The 21633-nt window shown below is 51.3% G+C and overlaps 1 protein-coding gene across 5 annotated transcripts; it reads left to right on the top strand.

Moving 5' to 3' along the window:
* The first annotated feature begins 4823 nt into the window (after positions 1–4823).
* Positions 4824–20055, top strand: Tfap4 (transcription factor AP-4). 5 transcript variants are annotated; one of them, XM_060364072.1, is made up of 8 exons: positions 6206–7752; positions 12647–12716; positions 14445–14610; positions 14717–14815; positions 15165–15335; positions 16352–16492; positions 17652–17807; positions 18982–20055. In XM_060364072.1, the coding sequence occupies exons 3-8, from the start codon at positions 14536–14538 to the stop codon at positions 19174–19176; spliced, it is 837 nt and encodes a 278-aa protein (XP_060220055.1). In that variant the 5' UTR covers positions 6206–7752; positions 12647–12716; positions 14445–14535; the 3' UTR covers positions 19177–20055. The 5 variants fall into 5 exon arrangements, with proteins under 5 accessions (XP_021488128.1, XP_021488127.1, XP_060220056.1 ...); XM_021632453.2 differs by lacking the exons at positions 6206–7752; positions 12647–12716 and adding an exon at positions 4824–5312; XM_021632452.2 differs by lacking the exons at positions 6206–7752; positions 12647–12716 and adding an exon at positions 4824–5371.
* Positions 20056–21633: the final 1578 nt, after the last annotated feature.

Genomic DNA, 21633 nt, shown 5'->3' with positions numbered 1-21633 from the left:
TCAAGTCAAAGCAAGAGAAGGCTTGAGCCAGGCAAAGGGGTGTGCACCTGTAGGTTCCGCTACTTGGGAGAGAGGCAGGAGGACCACATGAGGCCAGAAGTTCAAGAGCAATACCTGGGCAACTTAATACCCAGCCTTAAAGAGAGAAGACAGAGAGAGACATGGAGAAAGAAAGGTTGCAGTGAGGGAATGTAATACATGGAGGTGACATGGGACAAGGACTTGAAGAGCAGAGGTGAGAGTGGTCCCCAAAGGCATCATTGAGACAGTGGGTACCTCAGCTCTACAGCTGAATGAAGAATTCTACAGACAACAATCAGAGGGCCTGGAGGAGCATCCCAAGCCTCAGAGCCTCCACTTTATCTTCATCTATCAAGGCTCCAGACACAGAGTCCAGTTTAGTCACATGACCTAGACTTGCGACCTAACGTGTGGCATAATGAAAAAATGAAAACGGTGAAATTCCATTTATATTACTGATTGTTGTGTGATAGTTTACTCTAAGATTGAAAAAATTCCACTCTTCAGAGAAGCTCTTTAAGCAGAAGGGAGACAACTTAAAAAAGCTTTCAGGAAGTCCCTGAAAGTGACCAGATTCACTGCACCCTGCCCTGCCAGAGTAAGCAATAAAAACTGAGAGTTCCTTTCAGAAGGGCAGAGTCAAGCTGCAATGAAGACTCTGGGAACAGACCAGCTGCCAGGGAGAAGCAGAACCCAGGGGAGCTGCCTGGAATAGGTTTAGACCAAAATCACTTGGAAAGGACGCCGTGCGACCTGCTGAGCTGCCTGCAGGCTGCAGCGTGCTCCAGGTCTCCTGGATTTTGCCAGCTGTTGCCCACACTGGGGTGGACCTTGGTGGTGCAGCTGTCTTGGAGTAATGTCTACTTTTGTAAGTAACTCTCACCCACATTCCTGTAAATAACTCCAACTAAACTCATCCTTCCCAGGTCACCAAGTTGGACTTTGGTGTCTCTATACATTGGTCCGTTGTGGGCTCCCTGTCTGGGTGAGTAGACGTGTGTGGTGTCTACCCAGGGAACATTCTGTCACATAACACTGGCACACAGGCACTTGTTTAGTACAATTGATATGTAGGTATAAGGGTTTGTTTGTTTTCGAAACAGGATCTCACGTAGTCATCCTGGCCTTGAACCAGAAGGATGACCTTGGATTTCTAATTTCCCTGTTTCCACCTTTGGAGCACTGGCATTGAGGATATTGGTTTGTTTGGCACTAGGGAATCAAACCCGGGGCTTCAGGAATGCTAGATAAGGACTGTACTGAGCTACATTCCCAGCCCCCATACATGGGTACAATTTCAAGTCACTAGCCTTGTAGGAATTTGTTATATGGCAATAGGAACTCATGCAGGGCAGCTGTTGAGAAGCAGGAAAAATCTCTCCCTCCTTCACTTACATCAGGACTGGGGATGTGGCTCAGTAACAAAGTACTTGCCTAGTACAGGCCCCAGCACTGCAAAATCAAAATAAAAAAAGCGCAGGGTCAAGAGCTGGGGGGATGGTTCAGCAGGTGAGAGCACAGGCTGCTTTTCCAGAGGACCCAGGTTCAGTTCCCAGCACCCACAAAGCAGCTCACAACTGTGTGTAACTCAATAGAATCCAACACTGGCACACAACAAAGATGCAGACAAAACACCAGGGCACATGAAATAAAAATAAATAAATCATTTAAAAAAGTATTTAAAAAAAAAGAAAGGAACGAAAAAGTGCAGGGGCTAGAGAGATGGCTCAGTGGTTAAGAGCACACCCTGCTCTTGCAGAGGACCGAGTTCAGTTCCCAGCACCCACATTTAATGGGTCACAACATCTGTAACTCCAGCTCTAACAGATAAGACATCCCTGATCTGTTGGCACTAGAACACATGTACACCAACTCCCTCCAAAGACAGGGAGACATAGGAAAAATTGTAAACGGTAGCAGCTCCTCTTACTCAGGAATAGGTCTCTCTCTCTCTCTCTCTCTTTCTTTTGAGATGGGGTCTCACATTGTAACACAGGCTGGCCTTGAACGAGAGGGTTTTCTGCCTCACCTTCTCAAGTACTGAAATTTCAGGTGTAAGCCACTGCACTAAGCTTGGTTATAGCTTTATTTATTTTATTTGTTACTTTATTTTTTTATTTTTCCAGAGAGGTTTATCTGTAGTAGCTCTGGCTGTTCTGGAACTCACTCTGTAGACCAGGCTGGCCTTCACCTGCCTCTGCCTTCCAGTGCTGGGATTAAAGGCTTGTGCTATCACTACCTGGCAGCTGTTAGTTCTTCGGATTCCATCTCTGTTCTAGCAGCCTGGGATGAGGGCAGTGTCCTGGGAAGGGTGTGGAGGGAGGACTTGTGCTGGTGAGGAAAGACAGCTTGAAACACTGCTCTAGGAGACCGTTTCCTAGCATTCTACAGACTTCTGATCATCTCTGGAGTCAGGAAAAGTGCTTTGGCAAATAACACTTTGTGGGCTGGGGACCTAGCTCTGAAGCGAGATGTCTGCTAAGCATGTGCAGGCCTCAGTTGCCTCCCCAGCATGACCCTGAGTTCACTCAGAATAGCTTTACTGGATATAATTCACATAGCCTTTACTCACCTATTTTTTTTAAGACAAGGTTTCTCTGTGTAGCCCTGTGTGTCCTGGAACTCACTCTGTAGACCCAGCCTGGCCTCAGACTCACAGAGACCCGCCTGCCTCTGCCTTCTGAGTGGCACCTCTGGACTTTTTATTTTTTTTTTTTAAATGTCTGTGAACCACGTGCATGGTTGGTGCCCAAAGATGCCAGAAGAGGGCACTGGATCTTCTGGTACTGGAGTTACAGCTGGTTGTGGCCGTCATCTGGGTGTTCACAATCAAATCTGGGTCCTCTGGAAGACCAGACAGTGCTCTTAACCACCCGCTCTCCCCACCCCTGTTTTTGAAACAAATTGTCACTATGGAATGCTGCCTGGCCTGGAACTTTTTACAAGCTCAAGCCGTCCTCAAACTCTCAGAGAATCTGCCTGCTTCTGCCTCTGGAATGCTGGGATTAAAAGTGTGAGCCACCACTACTCCTGCCATTATCTTTATTTTTAATTATGTATATGTGTATCTGAGTACATGTGTGTGAATCTGTATCTGGCCTCAGTGGACACCAGGTGCACAGACATACTCACACCTTTTATCCCAGGACTCGGGAGGTAGAGGCAGGAGGAGCTCAGTGAGTTTAAGGCCAGCCTGTGTTAGAGTCCCAGGAAAGCCAGGGCTACACAGAGAAACCCTGTTGGGGGGGATTGATGCCCTTTTTTCCATACTCTTTTCTTCCTTAAAAAAATTAGTGTGTGTGTGTGTGTGTGTGTGTGTGTACTTATGTGTGTGCCATGGCGCACATGCCAAAGTCAGGAGACAACCAGACAACCTGGTTCACTTTTTGGACCACGGGGATTCTGGGAATGGAATATATGTCGTCAGGCTTGGCGGCTAACATCTTTATCTATGGGGCCATTTCACTTGCCCTCCTTTCTCTTCCCTTCCGGTCTCTCTTTTAGAGACACAATTTCTATAACTATTCTTGGATGCAAGATCTTCTGTCTTGGCTCTCCAGGTGCTAGAATGCTGGATTACTGGTGTGCACTGCCTAGATGTGCTGCATTTTAAGTTAAATCTTGTGAATACACACGTAGAGAAGCAGCTTAACAGGCTGATCTGAAGACTGACAGGTAATGCATGCAAAACTAACTAGGTATGTCCTGGATGTTGGTAATATCTAACAACGTTGTTTTCTATTAATAACTAACAATTGTTATTAACAGAAGTATTCCAACTAAGAGGCGCGATCTGTGTGGAACCTTGGAAGGCGGATGGGGCAGGAAAAGGCGCTGAGCAGGAGTGAGGACATTCCAAAGCAGGCGTGGGCTTCCTGAGCCTGCGGCCAAGCCCTCCGGGAGTCTGGGGAGGGCCGGTGCCGGAAGATGGGGGTGTGGTGGAGGACGGAAGCTCACCCCTAAAATGTCCCACCTTCCCCGCCCTAGACCACCACTCCCCCATAGTAGAGCGCGCCCTCTGGCGGTGGAGCAACTCACCCCGCCTAACCTATGAATGAGAAGCTGCAGCCCGCTGAGCGCGAAGCCGGAAAGTAAGGTAGTGAAGGAGCCAGGCCAGGACCTGGCAGCCACCACCACTCTAATGGATCTTCGGGCCGCGCTGGCAGCTTGCCTCAGGGGCCGCTGCTGTTCTGGCTTGCCTCCGCCCTTCCCTTCCTTCCCGCTTGTTCTCCCTTTCTAGGGCAGTACCAACTGCATCCCTGGTGCCCTGCGCACCTGCCTTTGCCATTAGTACTCTTCTCACTCTGTCATTCTTAGGTTCCAGCCAGAGTCGGCCGGGCAGCCAGCTGAGCAGAGGCGGAGGGAAGAGGCTAGCGGTGGTCAGAGTCGGCCCCAAGTTACATGTGGGAAGCGGTGGCTATGACGCAAGTTTCCAGGGGGCCCGGGTCGGTTCGAAAGGGAGCACGCCAGAGTGGCTCCGCTCCGTGCAGTGGCAATCATGAAAAAGCAAAAATCCCGAAGCACACACCCAAGGGAGCCTTCCCTCTGCTGCTGCAATACCGCCCAGCGTGCGTCTCCTTGGGCACCGGTGCGCAAAGACCCTGCCCTGGGCAGTCCCCACCGGACCCTGAGCTGCACAAGCTGGGATCCCGCGCCGTGGCTGGCCTTTCTTTCTTTTCTTTCTTTCTTTCTTTTTTTTTTTTTTTAAAGCTACGCTTGCCAACCTGTCAGCTGATGGACCTCATCACCCATAGTGGCGCATGTAGCTGGGCCGCCGCTTGCTCCATTCACACCGATTCCCTTACAGCCAGCTGGCGACCGGGGGACCCCTGCTCCTGGGGTTAGGTCTGCTGACCCATGTTGCAGTCAGTCCCAAGGAGCCTGCGCCCTACTCGCCCCAGCATCCAGTCGCCCTGGGGGGGGCGCTGCAAATAGTCCTTTGTTTACATGCAATTCCTTACTCCGCGGAAGGAGGCCGGGGGAGTGCTGAGTTTTCACCAGCTGTTTCCCGCCTTGAAACAGACATCTGATCAGCTGCAAACACACACACACATACACACGCCCGGGGAGGCAGGCTGGAGAGACCTCCCTCCCGCCCCTCCCGCCCGCCTCCCTCCCCTCGCCGCTGCTGCTGCCGCCAGCATCTGGGACCGGCCGATTCTGCACCTCCGTCCGGCGCTGCCCTTTGATTCGGATTTCCATCTTGCATTCTCCGGCTGACTGCGAGACCTGGCTCGTGCAGTGGAGGGGGGCCTGTCGCTATGGAGTATTTCATGGTGCCCACTCAGAAGGTGCCCTCTTTGCAACATTTCAGGAAAACAGAGAAAGAAGTGATAGGAGGGCTCTGTAGGTGTGTACTGCTCCTCCCCCCAACCCCTTCTTCCCATTGCAGCCCCCGGCCAGCCCGCCCGGGCGGGTGCGCGTGTGCGCACGCATGGCCCGCTCCTCCGAGCTCTCTCGCCTTTCTTAGCCACCCGCTCGGCTGCAGTCTCGTGTGCCCTGCTCGCGCTGCCTGGGGACCCTTTTCCCTTGGAACGTGGGGATCCCGAAAGGCCCTGGCCACTTTTGTCCGCTGCAGGCGGGCGAGTCGCGACGTTTGTAAATTGCAAACAGACCCACGTGGTGCTGCAGCAGTCCCGGCCATGCTTGCTGCTAGTGGCTTTCACCCCGCGCTTCCTCCTCCCCCCGCCCGCTTTGGCTTCCTTCCTTTCCTTGCTTCCTCGCGCTTTCTGGAAACCTTCTTCTAAGGGGATTTTTTGGGGGTCTGGGGTGTGCGTGAGGACAGTTACAATGCAGCCATGCCGCGGCTCTAGGCTGGGGGGGGGCGGGGAGCCGGGTGGTGTGAGCGTTTGCAGAGAACAGGGCTGCAGCAGGGTTGGGGGCGTGCTCGCTCGAGGCTGCGGGGCGTACGTGGTCATTTAAGTGGCCGTGCTTCGAGCAGGGAAGTCGCGGTCCCCTACACGTTGGCAGTCACTAGCTCGCCTGCTCGCCGCCCGCGCCCGGGCGCTGTTTACTAGCGAGGCCTGGACGTGACTCTGCAGCCCTTTTGGAGTAGGCGGACCTCTGCGCGCGCGGCCTCCCGGGAGCTGTAGTTCTCCATGTCGGGTCGGTGCTGCATTGTGGGACTTGTAGGCGCTCCGGGGCCACGCTTTACTTGCACAAAGCTCGACCGTAGCCAACTGGGTGGGCTAGGCAGGCCAGGTGGGGAGGCCTTTTGGGGAGGGTGCACCTGAGGCTGCTTCTAGGCGCAAGTCTACACCTTGTAGCATGCGGGTCTCCTCTGAAAACTTTGCCGTCCCACTTCTGTTCCCCAATATTAATTCAAAGTGTTGGGTCTCCTGTTCGGGTGGATGGTCGGAGGTCTGCAAGCTCTCCTGAGACATCACTTAGTTAGCTTGGTCCTACATAGGTTGCCCCAGACAAATCGCGGTCAGCCAGTGGCCGAATCTCCCTGGACTCTTGTTAAATGATCATGCCTGAAACTTCTGTTGCTGGCCCTTGGCATCTGTTCACCGAAGCCTACAAGCCGGCCGGGTCGAGGTGGGGATGGTGGTGGTGCACGCAAAGATAGGTTTCTCCAGCGTGCGTAAGTTTGAAACCTACAATCTCTTTCCTGCCTGCCTTGCTGCTTTCGGTGCGTAATGGCTCCCCAGGGCTGGGGCCACGTGCTCCGACACCCCAGCCAGGCAGGGCTGGGATTGAAGGAGGAGGAGGAGTCCACTGAGTGGCACAGGCTGGTAGACAGCGATGCCAGTGGGGCAGGTTGCTGCACAGGTATAAAATCCGGGCAGGGATTCCACTTTACTTTCAAGTTGAGAGCCAGTACCTAGGGGATAGATTGCCTGTTGATGGATCTAGCAGCTGGCAGCTCCTGTAAGGTTCCCCTTCCCCTCCTGCAGCTGGCACTAAGACAGGGCCCACCTGACGGTCTAGCAGGTACAAAACGGCAATAACAAAACTCTTGGGCTCCGTAAATATTCTGGGGACTCACTTGCTAGGATTTTCTCAGTGAATTATCACCATGTTCCTAGAGTTCATTTGTTTTCTGATTTCTTTGTAAAGATGGATACAGAAGCCAACAAAGGGATCAGAGCAAATGTGGCGCTGGACTTGAACCCGGCATTTGTTGTCTCTTCTGAGCTGGGCTGGGAGTGGGGTGAGGCATGATTTGCTCAGTATTCTAGAGAGGTCATTCTGGCCCCAGTCCTACACAGGACTGAGACAGTAGGGGTTTCTGGTTGCTATGCCTGGACTTCTTGGCACTCTGGCTTCACACTGTCCCTTTTTCTAGCCCTCTGTTGGCAGAAGGCTAAAACACCCCAGAACATTGGGTGTTTCAGGCTTAGTGATTGAGGTACCGTAGCCTGCCTACAGATACACAGGTCCTCTGCCTGTCCTACATGGAAACAGTTATTGGTTGTACCCTGGTCATGGAGTTCTAGCCTGTAGGTGTGTTCATTTTCAGCTGGGGCCACAGCTGGAGGTCTGTCCAGGATGGACTGTGGGTTGGAGCAGGACCTTATGGTGAATGGAGTCTGGTTTGCCTTAGGCTATTGGACTTTGCTGCATCCCTCCCTGGGTTCTCTCTGACTCCTATGCCTCCTGAGCCAACCAAAAGGAGCTATAGGGCACAGTGGCACACTTTGAAGTTTTGGACCTGCTGTCTAATGGTTTTGTGAGAATTGGATATAGGAAGTGCCTCGAAGGTGGAATTCAGACTCTAGAAAGCAGGTGTGTGGTGGTTTCCATCATCCTTGTAAATGTATGTGTGTATAAGCGTGTGCGAGCGTGTGCACGTACACATGACTTCTCAGTTCAGCACCAGCTCCCTATTCAGCACCAGATGAGTTCTCCCAGGTACAGCTGAGGAGAAGGTTTATTGTGGGTATGAGGGAGAAAGCATCCAGAGGCATCTGGAAATGTCCAGACTGAACATGGCCATGAAAGGAGAGAGTTGGGGGACAGCAAGAGAGAAAGAGAAGAGAGGGAGCAAAGAGAGTACCTGGGGATCCAGAGACCAAGAAGCAGGCCGGTAGCCAGAATAGGTGAGGTTATATACGGATCAGAGGCTGGGCCAAGAGAAGCCCATTCCAGTCCCTGGCTGGAGGGGTGGGGTCTGCCAGCCAGGATGGCTCTAACGGATACCGAGAGAGATGCTGGGAGAACCTGGCTCCAGCATCCTCTTTGATACGTTAGATAAGCACCTCATTTGTCCTGAGTGTGCGACCTAACATTCCCCACCTTATTTGTTTATATATTTCTTTAATTTTTAAAATTTAAAAAAATTGTGTGTGGGTGTTTTGCCTACATGCATATCTGTGCATCACGTGTGTGCCCTGTTGTCAGAGGCCAGGAGAGGGCATTAGATCCCCTGGTATTGTGTTGTGAGCTGCTGTGTGGGTGCTGGGAATGAAACTTGGGTCCTAGAATAGAACTGTCTCAACTGTCCTCAGTCATCTTTCCAGCCCAGATGTGGGTCCCAGGCCGGCCTCAAGCCTGGCGTCTCCTGCCTCCTTTTCAGCATCTCCTACTGGTGTAAATTACCACAGCCAGCATCTCCCCCTCGTTTCTTAGACGAGGTCTTGAGGTGAACCTGGAGCTCACCAGTGCGGCTACACTGGATCAGGAGCTCCAGGGACCCACCTGTCTCTGCCTGCGGGGTTGCAGATGCACGACCTTCAGGTGGATGCAGGGGGATCTAAATTCAGGTCCTCATGGTTACATGGCTGAGCCATCTCCTCCCCCCTCCCCCCATGATATAGTCTCATCTAGCTCAGGCTGGCCTCCAGCTTGATTTGTAGGTTAAGATGACCTTAAATTCCTGATCCTGTTGATTCCATCCACCAAGCTTTAAGCATGTGCTGTCACCCTGGGTATCTTGTAAACTTTCAGTTTTTGTTTTTCCAGACGGGGTTTCTCTGTGTAGCCTTGGCTGTCTTGGATTTGATTTGTAGACCAGGCTGGCTTTGAACTCACAGTGGTCTGCCTGCCTCTGCCTCACTGAGTGCTGGGTTTAAAGGCATGTGCCACTACTCCTGGCTGAGAGAGATCTTGTCTTAAGAAAAGAAGTAGAAAAATAAAAGGCGTCATTAGAGTATTAAAAACTTGGGCATTTTTGTTTGGTCTCTGGCCATGTTTATTTATTTATTTATAAACGGTTTCTGCCCTGGCTGTCCTGGAACTCACTCTGTAGACCAGGCTGGCCTTGAACTCAGAGATCTGGCTGCTTCTGCCTTTAGAGTGTTGGAATTAAAGGTGTTTGCTATCACTGCCTGGTTTCTAGCCATGTATTTATAAAGCACCTGTTTTTTTGTTGTTGTTTTTAAATTTATTTAGTATATTAAATTTATTTTGTACATGTGTGCTCTATCTGCATGTACACCTGCAGGCCAGATGAGGGCACCAGATCTCATTATAGATGCTTGTGAGCCACCATTTGGCTGCTGGGAATTAAACTCAGGACCTCTGGAAGAGCAGAAAGTGCTCTTAAATGCTGAGCCATCTTTCCAACCCAAAGCACTAGTTTGATGCTAGGGTTAAGGATACAGCAATGAGTAGGTCCTGACCGCTGTCCTTTCACTGACTGGTGATACTGAAGGGTTTTGTCAGCTCTCTGAGAGGTTGTATTGGATACCTGGGTGAAAACTTGAGGGGAAGTGCCCATCTTCCCTTTGACTTCTATGTGAACTTCACCATGATCCTATGTAAGGCAGCATTACCACTTTGTGAAAGTGGGGAGAACCAAAGCGGAGAGATTTCAGTGGCTAGGGTTTCACAGCTTGCAAGTGTCAAGGCAGGTGTTGGCATCTATGCCCTGTGTGTGCAGCCTTCCCTGCGATGGGATGTCTCTAACAAGAGGAGCTTAGCCGTGGTATGTTCTGGGTCAAGGGGAGGGTGGCAGGATGGTCAGGGGCTGCTAGAGTTGTCGAGGCAGTGGGCTGAACATGTGTTGGGCACTCTTGCTGAGAGGGTCATCTCTCTTCCCAGCTTTGGAGAAAATCCTGTGTGGCCCTCCTCACCCCCCCATGTGGATGCTGGGTGGTTTAGGCTAAGTGGCTTCAGGCCAAGTGAAAAGAGAGTTTATGGCCAGTTAGAGGGTGTGGCCAGCAAATGGATGGAGCGTGATGGGGATCCTTGGCCTTAGGCTGGGGAGGAGGAGGATCTGGGACTGGTGAGGGACCCAGAAGTGAATATCCAGCCTACCTCCTGCTCCCAAGCATCTAGTTAGGTAGGTGCTGCCATTCTTCATGAGGGACAGTGGACCTGTTCTTAGCGCTCAAGGCTGGGGTGGCCTAGTTGTTTCTTGGCCGTCAGCCCAGTTTCTTATTCCTGAGCAACCAGTGACCAGCAGCAATCTGCCTGTCGTCACCGGCCAGTGCTGCCCCATGCTAGTGTTCTCGCAGTTCTCACTGGTGGAGTCTGAAGTTTTGAGGCGGTAGGGCTTACCATGGGATTACTTATTGTGAGTTTGCTTTTGTAAAACCAAGAAAGAGCTGCAGGGAACTTAAGGGCATATGCAAGAAAATCTACTTTTTCTCTTGCAGTGTCACTTGGAAGTGACAATCGGGCTGGTCAGCAATCAGGATCATTTGCATTCCACCAATGATAATTCATGGTTAGTCATACCCTACCCACTGGGGCATCTAGGTAGCTCGCTCACATTCGGCCAGGTATAACTGGTGGTCAGCATATAGCCTGTTAACTGTCGGCTGGAGCTTTCTGCACTGTCCAGATGAGTAATTGAGGCCAACCCAAGTCCCCATGCAGAAGAGCCTCGAAAGAATAGGCCCATTCCTCAAGCTAGGCCCAGGGATGGCCATGTGAACTGGTGGTGGTTCCTGAGTGCGGAGGCTGAATGCAACATTTTGAAGAGTCAGGCTTAGGGACCTGCTCACTGTCTGAGACCCAAGGTCTCTTCATTCTGGGAGTTGCTGTGATGGAGCCCTTCAGGATTGGGGCTCTGAGGTTTCCTTTGGGCTCCCCACTAGAGTGTGTCCCAGGGAATGGGGAAAACAGGGAGGTTAACTCTCGGGGCTGTAGTTTCAAGGGTAGCTGGACGCTACAGGGAACTGACAGCTTGGCAGCTGCGCTGTGCCCTGCCAACCCACCTTGGGCGAGTCTCTACCTGTGGCTCTCTTACTGTCATACCCCCTCAGTTGTGTAGCCTCTGGTTGTGTGTGAGCCTTAATAGAGGGCACACCCACTGGTGGGTTAATTGTAGGAGGCATCTCTGCCCTGCACTCGCTTTCTGCACAGCAAGGCTGAGGCAGGAAGAATGCCTTGAAGCCAGTCTGAGCTATAAGGGTGAAACTGTCACAAACACACAGGAGGAGCAACACACATGAGTCAGAAAGAATTAGCTCCAGTGGGTGGTGGTGCACGCCTTTAATCCCAGCACTAGGAAGTCAGAGGTAGGTGCATCTCTGTGAGTTCAAGGCCACCCTGTATAGGACAGCCAGGGCTATACAGAGAAACATCTCAGAAAATCAAAATAGATAAGTAATTAAAAAAAAAAAAAAGGATTATCCCAGTAACTGCAGGTGCCTGACCAGCCCTCCTTTGCTGGGAAGCTGTCACACAGCAGTCTGTGGGATATGAAGCCTGTTCTGCCCTGCTCCCAGGTCCCAATGCCACCTCTTACCGTAGCTGGTTCCTTTCTTCTTTTTACCTCGGAATCAAGTGCCCTTAGCTGTGGAGCCATCTCTCCAGGCCTACTAGTTGGTTCTTTGAAACGACGGGGTCTCAGATAGCATAGATTGTTCTTGAACTCAGGATCCTTCTGCCTCCGCCTACTGCTAGGATTACAGATAGCTGACATTTTGTCTTTTTTTTTTTTTTTTTTTTTTGAGTCAGGGTTTCTCTGTGTAGCCTTGGCTGTCCTGGTACTCTCTTTGCAGACCAGGCTGGCCTCGAACTCACAGAGATCCACCTGCCTCTGCCTCCTGAGGAGCACCAGGATCAAAGCTGTGTACTACCATGCCCAGCTTGTCTGTTTTTTCTTTTTCTTTTCTTTTAACGTAGTCCCGGGACATTGGAGCATGTTAGGCAAGAACTCTACCAACTGAACTATATACTTAGCCCTGTTTATTTATTTCTAAGAATATGCTCCTGTATTCTGAGGCCCTTTGGGTCTGCTAGCTTTCGGAGTAGCCTGAGGGTGGTTTACAAGGCTTCTTTCTTGAGACCCAGTCTTAGGTCAGTTTTAGCCCTTTAGGGCATCCACATTGGAGGCCCAGAGACTGAGCAAGTTGTGGGGAGACTCCCCCACCGGAAGCTTGCTTTCTGTTACTTCTCTAGGTGCGTGTGTGTGTGTGTGTGTGTGTGTATTGACATTGCTTATATGTAGGAGTGCCCACACCAGCCAGAAGAGGAGGCTGTGGGCTCCCTGGAGTTTCGGTTACAGGTAGTTTCGAGCCACCTCATGAACTCGGGTTCTCCAGAAGAGCAGCAAGAACTCTTATTTTAAACAGGGTCTCGTGTCTTCCCGGCCGACTTTGAGCTTGCTGTGTGGTTGAGGATGATCTTGAACTTAAGCTTCTGTGTTTGTCTCCCAAGTGCTGCTGTTACCGGCATGTTGCCACCATGCCCAACACCTCATCTTTTTCTTGTTTGTTTTTGGGAGAAGAGTCTTCCTCTGTAGCCCAGGCTAGCATCAAAACTCCCACTCTTCCAGCTCCTGAGTGCTGAAATTACAGGTGTGTGCCATCATGGCCTTTCTGTCTCTTTTTGCCCCCAAAGATCTGTAGCAGTTAACTAGTTAGTGCCTACCATCCATCCGACTGGCCCCAGAGGAGGTGTGTTCAGGGCCAGACTCCAAGGACCATCTGTGGCTTTATCCTGCTTGGAATCCTCGTCTCCTTCCAGATGCCCCATTGCTCCCCGTTTTTGGGCGGGGAGAAGAAAGGCGCCCTGGCCTGAAGCCTTTCCCATTGTTCACATTTCCACATCCTATGAGGGACATGTATCATGGGATACCCTGGGACAGGGGCTCTGGGGTCCTGGGCTTTCAGGCCCTGAATGAAGGCACCTGGCTTCATTCATAAAGTGGGAAGGGGCTGCTTTGCCTCCAAGCTCCCTGCAGTGGCCGACAGGGAACTCATTCCCAGCTGTCTATCCTTTCTGCTGGGAGAGGAAGCTGAGGCCCTGGAAGGGGCAGAGATGCTACTAGGGTCCTTTAGGGAGCTGAGGCAGGACAGATGGGGTGGGCTGGGTGGGGCTGGACAGGCTTCAGCTGTTTCCAGCTGTGGCAGATGTGTTTCCCCCCTGGGCTGCTGTGGAGCCCATTTTCCCTGGGGATAGAGGCAGGGGCCAACTCACAGCGAGAGACCTGGCACCTCCTCGACCGTAGACTCCCACATCAATGAGGTGAAAGGTGTCAGAGGCCGTTTTTATTTTCCCACACCTTGGGGTATGTGCCCCCTTGGCTCTGGCCTGGAACAGGTCACCCTGGGAGGGCCCCTCAGGAAGAGGCCAGGGCTGTGGCTTTGGGTGGGGTTGAAGGCCTCTGCTGAGAGTGCAGCATCTGGAAGCCATCAGGCCAGGGGCGGGAGGGGGAGTTGCAGGGGAGGGCTGAGAAGGGGGGCATCCCTCCTCTGGGCCACACACAGGCCCACCCCCTTGGGAGCAGTGGCATTGGGCCCATCACTGCTGGTTGCCTGCTCCCTCACTCTGCTGGCTAGCTGCTTCCCTCTGCAGCATGCAGTAGCATTGCCCACAGCATTCTGGGGCGGGGGGGGGGGGGGGCTAGCTTCCTTATACAGAGTGAATCTGCTGTGGAATAGGTCGGGATAAAGCAGGACTGTCCCGAGGGCTGGTTGACCCAGTGTCCCGTATGTGGGGTGAATGCCGCCTGTCTGGTCCTTTGTACACTCTTAGCTCATAGTGGCTGGCCGCGGTGGTGGCTGTAGGCTTCTGGCTGGAGACAACTGTGGCAGAGAGCAGGGAGGAGGGTTATCTTCTCAGAACTGTAGTGACAAAGTAAGAGCTACTAAGGAGGTGGTCCAGTTACACAGCGAGGAGCTTTGAAGCGTCCCAGGAGCTGTGTCTGGTTGCTGTCGGGTTCTGTTGCGTTAGAACCATAGAGATTAGTCATGCAGGTTTCTGGGCCTTTCCAGCCTGGCTAGGCAGATGTTAGAATGGGAGGTGAGGCCTGCACAGCTCTGAGCCCCTGTGTGTGTATTTTGATATCCAGACATTGCTAAGAATCTCTTCAAGAGGAGAGGACTGTAGGAAGGGAGGCAGGGACTGGGTGGGTTCTAAGCAGATGCGGGTCCTCAGGCCCCTGCTTCAGCCCTGGGTCTATCAGGGAAGGGACGCAGGTTACATCCAGGGCCCTCTGGCAATGAACTGTTGAGGACAGGGCCCTTCTGGGGGTTAAGTTTAGAGGACATCTGCCCTGAATCTAGTCCTGTTCTCCCTGGCAGCCTTGCCAACATCCCGCTGACCCCGGAGACGCAGCGGGACCAGGAGAGGCGGATTCGGCGGGAGATTGCCAACAGCAACGAGCGCAGGCGCATGCAGAGCATCAACGCTGGCTTCCAGTCCCTCAAGACCCTCATTCCCCACACAGATGGAGAGAAGCTCAGCAAGGTGGGCAGGGGCAGGGGCAGGGGCAGGGACGGCTTCCGGAGGCGGGGTCAGGGTCTCACGGGGAGAGAGAGGACCGGAAGCCTCATTCTTTCCTTCCTGCCCTCAGGCAGCCATCCTCCAGCAGACGGCGGAGTACATCTTCTCTCTTGAGCAGGAGAAGACTAGACTGCTGCAGCAGAATACGCAGCTTAAGCGCTTCATCCAGGTACCGGATGGGGAATCTTCCCAGCAGTCTTCTGTGTGGGCCTTACCCAAAACCATTAGCATGCATGGCGATCAGTCACCTTGCCCACAGAACCTGCCTACTTCCTGCCTGGGCCTGTTTCTTCTGTGGAGTACAGTGGAGTGGGCTCGGGGGGGAAGCAGGTGACTGTTCTAGAAAGTCAGTCCATTCTTCCGTGCCCGGCGTTTGGCCCCTAGGTGGATTTGCAGAATGGATTCCCCAGTATGAGTCCATCTGTTGGGTACCTTTGGAGGGCCTGCAATGGAGCCCTGTGACCTCAGGCTGTGTTATGGGGGTGTCAGCTAACTCAGCAACCTCTTGGGGTCCCCAGGAGCTGAGTGGCTCATCCCCTAAGCGGCGGCGGGCAGAAGACAAGGACGAGGGAATTGGCTCACCTGACATCTGGGAAGACGAGAAGGCTGAGGACCTTAGGAGAGAGATGATTGAGCTGCGCCAGCAGCTGGACAAGGAGCGCTCGGTGCGGATGATGCTGGAGGAGCAGGTGAGACGGCGCCCTCTGCTGGCCAGTGTGATGCCCAGGCGGAGAGGATGGATTCTGTGGTCTTCTGCTTGCTTCCCCTCTTCAGAAAGTATTCGCGAGAATGTCTTCTCTAGGGGCTGGAGAGAAGGCTTAGCGGTTAAGAACGCTTGTTGCTTTTGCAGAGGACCCGAGTTCAGTTAAATTCCCACACCCACATCGAGGCACACAGCCCCATGTCAGGAAATCTGACGCCATCTTCCACCCCTGACTTCTGCAGGCGCTAGACGTGCACACGGTATTGATTCATCCAGGCAAAACACACTCACACACACATACATACATACACAAAGAGAATCTGCTCCATACCAGGCCTAGTGGCTATATTTGCATAGGATTGAGAAGGATTTGTCAACAGTCTCTCCCTGTCTCTCTGTCTCTTCATTCCCCACACTCCAAGACAGGGTATCTTTGCTTATCCCCAGCTGTCCTGGAATTTACTACGTAGACCAGGCTGGTCTTAAACTCAGAGATCCGCCTGCCTCTGCCTCCTGAGCGCTGGGATCAAAGGTGTTCGCCACCAAGGTCTGCCAACAATTCTCTGTTAAAGGTGTAAACATACGTGGAGGCTGGGGTGTTTAGCTCAGTTATGGAGTGATTAGCCTGAAAGTTCTGGGCGCAACTCTCATCATGCACACACACAAAAATGCCGATGAAACAAGACTACATAGGAGCTTGGCACCAGAAGGGTTTGACTCGGTCCCCCAAGGTGTGCCTTGTGATTTGTATAAAGGAACCAGCTGATCAGACAAGGGAAAAGGGATTTCTTTGTGGTGGGAACAGTAGAGACAAAGTTTAGAGGTGACAAAGGTTAGGGGAGAGCCTTTGGTCTGCCCCAAAGGGGGCGCTCTCTGCCAGTGTGTTAGGTTTAGGATTGCCCTGCGCCCGGGATTGAGGTTTTAGCAAGTAAACGGCCTTGGCAGCTGGTAGAGCAGGTGCGGTCTTGCCCCACCTCTTAGTGCTGTCCGTTCTACCTGCAGGTGCGCTCCCTAGAGGCCCACATGTACCCGGAAAAACTCAAGGTGATTGCACAGCAGGTGCAGCTGCAGCAGCAGCAGGAGCAGGTGCGGCTGCTGCACCAGGAGAAGCTGGAGCGGGAGCAGCAGCACCTTCGGACCCAGGTGAGCAGCAGACTCCCCGAGGGCCCCCCACTGGCTGCTGTGGGGTTCCCAGAAGCCATAGTGGGGTCTCGGACCACACAGGTGCAGACAACAGTGCAGGCGTGCTGAGACCGAGGTGTCTGGAGAGCATCGGAATGTAGAATAGAGCCCGCACGGTAGTCCTTTAAAGCTTGAGAAAGCTTGAGCTCTTAGGCTGTTTTATTGCTGTGGAAAATGAGGTATAGAAAGGTCAGATAACCTACTCTAGAGCAGGAATTTGAACCATCTCTGTCTTAATCCAGGAACTAAGCTCCTCCTCCTCTGTTTTGTTTTGTTTATTTATTTATTTATTTATTTATTTATTTATTTATTTCAGTGGTGCTGATTGAGCCGGGGCTTTGTGCATGTCAGGCAAACATTCTACCACTGAGCTCTATCCCAGCCCCAGACTCTATACTTGTTGTTTGTTTGTTTGTTTGTTTGTTTTGTTTTGAGTCAGGATCTCACTCTGTAGGCCAGGCTACTCTTGAACTCACAGAGATCTGCCTGCTTCTGCCTCCCGAGTGCTGGAATTAAATTTGTGTTCCACCGCACCCAGCTCAGCTTATACTCTTGAATAGTCATTTATTAGGTTCAGAAATGCTTCTTGACACTTGACACTTGGAGTTGTGAATCCTACTGGTCTGCTTTACTGGTCAGCTTTGTATCAGTGTAATAAGCACCTGAAACAGTCAATTTAAAAAGAGAAAAGGGCTATTTTGGCTCAATTTTTGAAGACTTCAGACTGTGATTGGTTGGATGTGTGGTGAGGTTATATGTCATGGCAGGAATAAAGCCACTCACCTCATGTCTTAAAAACTAAAGAGACAAAAAGAGAAAGAAACTGGGCTCTTGTTATTGGTTTTCATTTTTGAGAAAGGGTTTTTCTGTGTAGCCCTGGCTGTCCTGGAACTCAGAGATCTGCTTGCTTCTGCCTCCAAGAGTGCTGGGATTATAAGCGTGTGCCACCGTGCCCAGCTAGGTTCAACTTCTTAAGGTTGCTACCAATACTGCCATACTGGAGGCCATGCCTTTATCACATGGGCTTTGTGGGGGGGACATTTAAAATCCAAACTAGGAGCAGAGACCCCGTGAGTATGGAAGGTTGGTGGGCTGCAACCTGAGGACTTCTGTCTTGCAGCTCCTGCCTCCTCCAGCCCCCACCCACCACCCCACAGTGATTGTGCCTGCTCCAGCCCCGCCTTCCTCCCACCACATCAATGTTGTCACCATGGGTCCCTCCTCAGTCATCAATTCTGTCTCTACGTCCCGGCAAAATCTGGACACCATCGTGCAGGTATTTGGGAGGTGGCTTGTGGGATTGACCCTGGGGGACATGCTTTTAACGGGGCACTAGGGAATGCGAAATGGGGGGAAAAAAGCAACATGGAACTTATATAGGAGGAGAAAAGATCTGAATGCTTGGATAGGTCCCCTTCCCTGTCCCTGGGACAAAGAGCCCTGGCTGTTCAGGACTCTCTGTAGACCAGGCTGGCTTTGAACTCACAGAGATCTCACCTGCCTCTGCCTCCCAAGCTCTGGGATTAAAGGTGTGCATCACCATGCCTAGCCTAAAAGACTCCTTTTTTTAAAATGACATTTATTGTGTGTATGTGTTGTGTGCCAGAGGACAGCGGGGAGGAGCAGTTTTTGTGCACCTCAGCAGACTCGGGGTCAGAGGCTCATAAACCCAGGTGTGTAAGGTGTGGCTTCAAGTGCCTTTACCCACCTTGCTGGCCCTGAGAAGCTGCTTTGTTCTCAGTTTGGTTTTACTTAGGTTTTGGTTTCTCTGTTTACTTATTTTATGATCTTTGATCTTTGTGTTCAAGAAAAAGCTACTGTATTTTGTTAAGAAAGTGGGAGGTGGGTCTTGTCACTGCACCCTGCAGCGTGCCAGTTGGGATAGGCTGGCGGAGCCCCAGGGATCTTCCTGACTCAGCTCCCAGCCTTCCTCTCAGGATGCAGGTTCACAGCACCGAGGGGTGCTGGGTACTGAACCCAAGCCCTTCTGTTAGAAAGGCAAGACTGAAATCTCTCCCCAACCCCTTTCATCTTTATTTTATGAATATGTCGTGTTAGGCCTCCTATCCGTGCTGTGAGCAACATTAAAAAAGAATCAATTAGTTGATAACAGTGTAAAGCAAATGAAAAAGCAGAAACAAGAAAGAAAACTAGTGACTCCTAAAACTTTCATTGCCTATATGCCCAGCAACCTGAATAAAACCTGGATAGCGCAGACGGTTACTAAGTTAGTGAAGCCATAAGGATATGAGCCCTGTTGTCATTTGTAACATCTAGGGCTCTGGTCTCCTGGAAGGGTCTTCGCTTTCCACGCCCACCCCTGTCTCTGCTTTGTTCTGGGGTGTGTGTTTTTTGAGCAGATTAACAGCTGGCTGAGGGCACTCACTCTTGCCTGGCTGGCCCGGGCTCCCCAGCCGAGTCTGCTCAGTGGACTGTCCCTTTCTGTCCAGGCCATCCAGCACATTGAGGGCACCCAGGACAAACAGGAGCTGGAGGAGGAACAGAGGCGAGCGGTTATCGTGAAGTCCGTCCGCGGCTGTCCAGAGGCGCACACCTCGGATACTGCCTCCGACTCGGAGGCCTCGGACAGCGACGCCATGGACCAGAGCCGGGAGGAGCCTTTGGGGGACGGGGAGCTTCCCTGACCACCCCCAGCCCTCCTCTCCCTTCTAGGGGCTAGAGGGGGCCGGGGCAACAACAGGGGAAACATGGGTGAATGAGTGAGAAATTTTTACAAAATTATGATAACATTTGGGTCACTTTTATGACCTCTTTTTCAATACTGTAAGTCGACCTTTGATCGAAGCCACCAGAGCCCAGGTCCCGGGGTTGTGGTGGTCTCTAGAGCACGTGTGGGAGCATCGGGACTCCAGGGCTGGGCCTCGGCCCTGGGGCTGGGGAAGCTGACACTGAGGTGCCTGGCCTCTCTCCGCCAAAAAGCTTTTGTTGTTGTTTTGTTTTTGTTTGTTTGTTTTTCTTCCATTTAAACGTGTTTTTAAGAACAGGGAAAATCAAACAAAACCCCAAGGTATTTCCTCGCTCCTCAGAGCCAGCTCCCCTTCCCGCCTCTATTTGGTTTTCTTTTTTTATCTTTTAAGCACTTACATGGGTTGGGGGTCAGGCTGGGTTGGGGCTTTCTGGGGACCCGGGGATCTACGATTCTTCTCGGTTGGGGTTTGCTGCTGCCATTCTCCCCTCCCCTCCCCACCTCAGCACCGGATTTGGCCGCTCTCCACCTTCCCACCTTTCCCTCCAGGGTTCCCATCACTGACCCTAAAAATGTCTGTCTCTTTTTGTTTTGTTTGTTGTTGGTTTTATTTTGGTTTTGGTTTCTGTATTTTTAAATTTTTTCTTTTTCTTTTCTTTTTCTTTTTTTTTTTTTTTTTTTTTTTACAATTTTGAGGTCTTTGTGTCCAAGGAGAAGCTATTATATTTTGTTAAGAAAGTGGGGGTAGGGAACAAAATACCAAGAGGCCATTGTGCCTTTGTAAAGAAACGAAATAAAATTTGTACTTTGTTTTTTAGATGCTGTGTGTTTCTTAAGGATTGAACTGTTCTGGGAACCTGGCCTGGGCTGCTTGGCCTAGACTAAGGGGTATTTGTTGGACTTCCAAATCTGGAGAACATAATGGCACTTGTGAATTGTGTGTGAAGTTGCAATGGAGAGCTTGGGGTCCTCACAGCCCATGGGCTTTCTTGGAATATTCTTCAACAATGGGGTGTGTGCTGGGGGTGGAGGGAGTGGCTCCCAACTTGTTTGAACCTCCATGAGAGGGAAGGAACAAATAAGATGAAGTTTCTGACCCCTAAAAAAAGAACACTGATGCCACAGGTCCCGGTGGATTTATGAGCCTTACTACTTCCTGTGTGTGCCTCTCTTCCGCCCAGTTTACAAATGTCCCTAGAGATTTGTGAGAGAAATCATTGCATATATGCCCAAACTGTTGGATGGTACCAACAACCCAAAGAACAGCTCAAGCCGGTTCAGCGCGTTACGAGTAACCGAGTTTATTGGGGGTCACATCCAGAGCAGTGGAAAGTTGGGATGGCTGTGCTTTCCTGAAGGTCCTCGCTCCATGCAAGGACCCATTCTAACCTGCTCTAAGCCTACACCTAGCAGAATTAATTTAGACCTGGTTGTAGAGCAGTGCCCAATGGTTAAGTAGCAGCAGTGACTACAGGTTCTGAGGAAACAGACAGTGGCAGCGCTACCGTGCACTCAGCCTTGAATGAAGGCTGGGAGGGTATGCTGACCTCAGCAAGCACGATCGTGGGAAGGATGGCCTTTCTTGTGTTTTAACTGTGGTCTGGCACATACAATAGTTACATGGAGGCTGGCTACAAGATGGATTTACTCAGGCAAGGTTCAGAGGATGAGGCTCACACCTTTCTAGGCCAGTGTTTTCATTTGTACACATCTCCATGATATGCCATGTAAGTGCTTATGCCCTGGCCAAGGACTGCTGGTGCTCAGTTCAACCTTACACAGTCACTTCCATTGAGAGTGGCACACACCTTTAATCCCAGCAGAGACAGGTGGACCACTGTTAGTTCAAGGTCAGCCTGGTCTACAAATCGAGTCTAGGATAGCGCAGGCCACACAGAAATCCTGTCTCAAAAAAAAAAAAAAAAACTTTAGAAATTTACAAGGTGGGGCTAGAGAGATGGCTAAGAGGTTAAGAGCACTGGCTATTCTTCCAAAGATCCTGACTTGAGTTCAACTCCCAGCAACCACATGGTGTCTCACAACCATCTATAAGGAGATCTGATGTTCTCTTCTGGTGTACAGTAATAAATCTTTAAAAAGAAATTTACAAGGCATAAAATTAGTCCCTTTACAAGTGAACCCAGTCCATTCTCAATGTTAATAAATGTATCTCATTCAAAAATACCTTCACAACTTCAAAATGGGCCCCTTCTCATAAAACTCATTACTTATCCTCCTCATCTCAGGTAGCCACCAATCAATCAAAACGAAATAGTGGGGGCTGGCAAAATGAATCAGTAGGTGACGGTACCTGCTCCAAGCCTACCCAGGTTTGATCCCAGGGCCCACACTGCGAAAGGAGAGAACTGACCCCTGACCTCCACATTTTCACCTA

The sequence above is a fragment of the Meriones unguiculatus genome, chromosome 11 (assembly GCF_030254825.1).
Source record: "Meriones unguiculatus strain TT.TT164.6M chromosome 11, Bangor_MerUng_6.1, whole genome shotgun sequence".
NCBI lineage: Eukaryota > Metazoa > Chordata > Mammalia > Rodentia > Muridae > Meriones > Meriones unguiculatus.
Note: the sequence above shows the minus strand (reverse complement) of the source record. Positions and strands in the feature narration are given on the sequence as shown.

What these genes read in the sequence shown, in the direction of transcription:
- Tfap4 (XM_021632452.2), top strand. Translation starts at nt 5,283, where the DNA reads ATGGAGTATTTCATGGTGCCCACTCAGAAGGTGCCCTCTTTGCAACAT. An exon ending in GTGATAGGAGGGCTCTGTAG is followed by an intron (nt 5,372 to 14,444) that starts GTGTGTACTGCT and finishes TCTCCCTGGCAG; the next exon opens with CCTTGCCAACATCCCGCTGA. An exon ending in GGATGATGCTGGAGGAGCAG is followed by an intron (nt 15,336 to 16,351) that starts GTGAGACGGCGC and finishes TTCTACCTGCAG; the next exon opens with GTGCGCTCCCTAGAGGCCCA.